This window comes from Bison bison, unplaced genomic scaffold (assembly GCF_000754665.1).
Source record: "Bison bison bison isolate TAMUID 2011002044 unplaced genomic scaffold, Bison_UMD1.0 scf7180017864366, whole genome shotgun sequence".
NCBI lineage: Eukaryota > Metazoa > Chordata > Mammalia > Artiodactyla > Bovidae > Bison > Bison bison.
Window position 1 is genome coordinate 74,443 of NW_011494938.1, and position 2,620 is coordinate 77,062.

General features: G+C 43.1%; 1 protein-coding gene across 1 annotated transcript in view; it reads left to right on the plus strand.

Moving 5' to 3' along the window:
* GABRE (gamma-aminobutyric acid (GABA) A receptor, epsilon) overlaps positions 1 to 2,620 on the plus strand; it is a 21,474-nt gene that overhangs the window by 4,504 nt on the left and 14,350 nt on the right. Inside the window, exon 2 of the mRNA XM_010855595.1 lies at positions 2,451 to 2,619. Coding sequence (XP_010853897.1) covers positions 2,451 to 2,619 — 169 coding nt within the window. The remainder of the gene's footprint in view (positions 1 to 2,450; position 2,620) is intronic.

Sequence of the window (2,620 nt, forward strand, 5' to 3'; positions counted from 1 at the left end):
CTCTGTGGGGGAGGGGTTGCAGAAATTCAGCTCCATCTTGGACAATCGCATCAAGAGGGATGTGATGCCTGAAAAGCCCCATGGGAAGATCCCCACTAGTTTGTGCATGAGTGTTTTTCATGTTTTTATTATTTCTAGCTGTGAAAGTTGGCTTAATGGCGAGCTGAGGAAAGGTGTATACATTGTCAGCAACTTCTTAACCCCAAGATCCCAGGATGACGGGGCTTTTTGATTTGTTTGAAATTTTTTACTGGCAAAATCTATTTGTCAGATGACAGCAGCCTCAAGACCCTCTGATCTCATTTTCATGGCAGACATAGTCTTGGGCCAGAGAGGCTGTGGTGGTCTTTGGGCCTTTGCTTGTTTGTTTGTTTGCCTCTCAAAACTCAGGGGTTCTTCTGGTTGGCTGTGGACTTCTGGGAGGGGTCATGGCAGGGCTCTGGCTAACAGTCCTGATCATGCCACGCTCCCAGTCAAGTCACACATTTTGCAGTCCCCTAGTTCTCCATCCCCCCGCCCCCCTCTCCCCTGCCCTACGGAGGCTGGCATGATCTATTCAGAGGACAGAGGGAAGAGCCTCAGGGAAAGAGGGCATCTCTGGATATGCTATCAGAAATGGAAATTGCTTTCCCCAAGCCCAGTTCTTGCCTTGCCCACAGTGGGAATTAGCCACCTCAGACATGAGAAATGGCATCAACTTGGCACATCTGGACACCACTTAAGCAATTCTAAGAGTTTGAAATACTCCAAGAGCATGCATTGTGCTGCTCAAGTTGGCCTTCCCTTGGTCTGCAGTACAGAGGCCATACCCACATCTCCTGCCCTGTTAACCCCTTCTTTGAAGGAGCAAGTTGTCTAATTGATTTTGTAAACTATAAAATAATTTTGTAAGTGTAACTGAGATATAAGAGTGTAGAAATCAGGAGTGGATTTTCACAAAGGAAACATGCCCATTTAACCAGCACCTAGACCAGGAAACAGAAAGTTGCCTGCCCCCTCCCCCACCTCCACCAGCTTCACCACTCTACCCCCTCCAAGTACACCCTCTTCCCCAAAGAAAAACACTCTCCTGCCTTCCAACATCACAGATTAATTTCAATGATGGCTTTTGAAAAAGCTTTTAATTATAAATTTTTTCAAAGACATAGAAAAGTACAGGGAACAGTAGAGTGAATCTCCATGTACCCATCACCAGCCTCATTAATTATCCGCTCATAGGCAGTCTTATTTTCTATGTATCCCACCCACTCTCTATTTCCAGCTTAAAATCTTTTAAGGCAAATCTCAGACATCATATCATTTCATATGCAATTATTTTAGTATGTATTTCTAATTGTAAGGACTTCAAAAACAGAATAAAATACCACTATTACACTAAAAATGTTTAGAATGTTTTCACGCTGAAGAAACTAACCAGTCAATATTCAAATCTCCCTTAATGTATCATAATTTTTTTGTTGTTGTTGTTGTGTTGTGTTTGGTTTGTTTTGTTTTTTATGGTCTGCCCTTTAAAATCAGGGTTCATATAAGGTCCATATATTTGCAGATTTTATTAGCATTTTAATTTTTCAAAATGCTTTTTTAAAAAATTAGAACATATATGCAGAAAACTGCTCAAACCATAAGTGCACGGCTGACGAGTTGTCCAAAAATGATTCACACTGATATCAAAACACCCACATCAGGGACTGGAATGTGACCAGAACCTCAAGCTGCCTGGTGCCCCCTCCCTCACTGCCTCCCAGCAAAGGAAGCATGACTCTGATTTCTAACACCATATCTCCTGTGTTTTATACATTTGCAAGTGGCTTTTTTAAGTTTTTAAAATTTGTAAGTTTAATTCTTTGTGTAATATTTTGGCTGTGGCACTCAGGCTGGATTCCTGTTGACCATCTATTTCCTAAATGATAGTCTTTGTTTTCTCTCAGTTCTCAGAGCTTCCCCCATCCCTGGCCCCCAGCTCCAGTGTAGTAGAGTATCACTAAAGCAAAGACATGCAGTGTTCTGACCCTCTCTGGGAGAGAGTGCTCGGGCTTTCCTGAGCATTCCTCACAACCCTGGCCCTGTGCCTGCCCATTTGCTCCCAGGTGGCACTGGTCAGGCAGACTGGAGACCAAGACTAGTAACGGCAGCTGATTGGCTAGAGCTTATGCACCCACGTCCTCTTGCTTTTACCTTGAAAAATTATTTTAAAATCTCAAACTTGCTTTTGATATTGATTTTTGTTAAATAAAGAATGACCATTAAAGATGGATAGCATGGGAAGTTCCAATGGAGAGTACAAGTTTTAGAAGAAATTAACAAGAATAATCTGGCTCTTGATTTACTGTTACCAGGTACTCTTCAACTATGTTGTGGGTTGCCGACTTATTCACTCTGTCCCAGGAGGCACCAACTGGGCCCCCTCAGAGTGGAGGACAGAGGCTCACTTGTTTGTTTTTATGTTCTAGCATTGAAGGACCTCAAGTTGAATCAGAGGAGGGATCCTCTGGCAGTGATGATAAGGTCTATGGCCCTAAGCCCCAGCCTCCTGAAAAGGAACTCTCCTCTGAAGAAATAAAGCCCACTGCTGTTGGTACCCATAAGAAACTTGGCAAAATGCCAACAGCCACGGAAATCC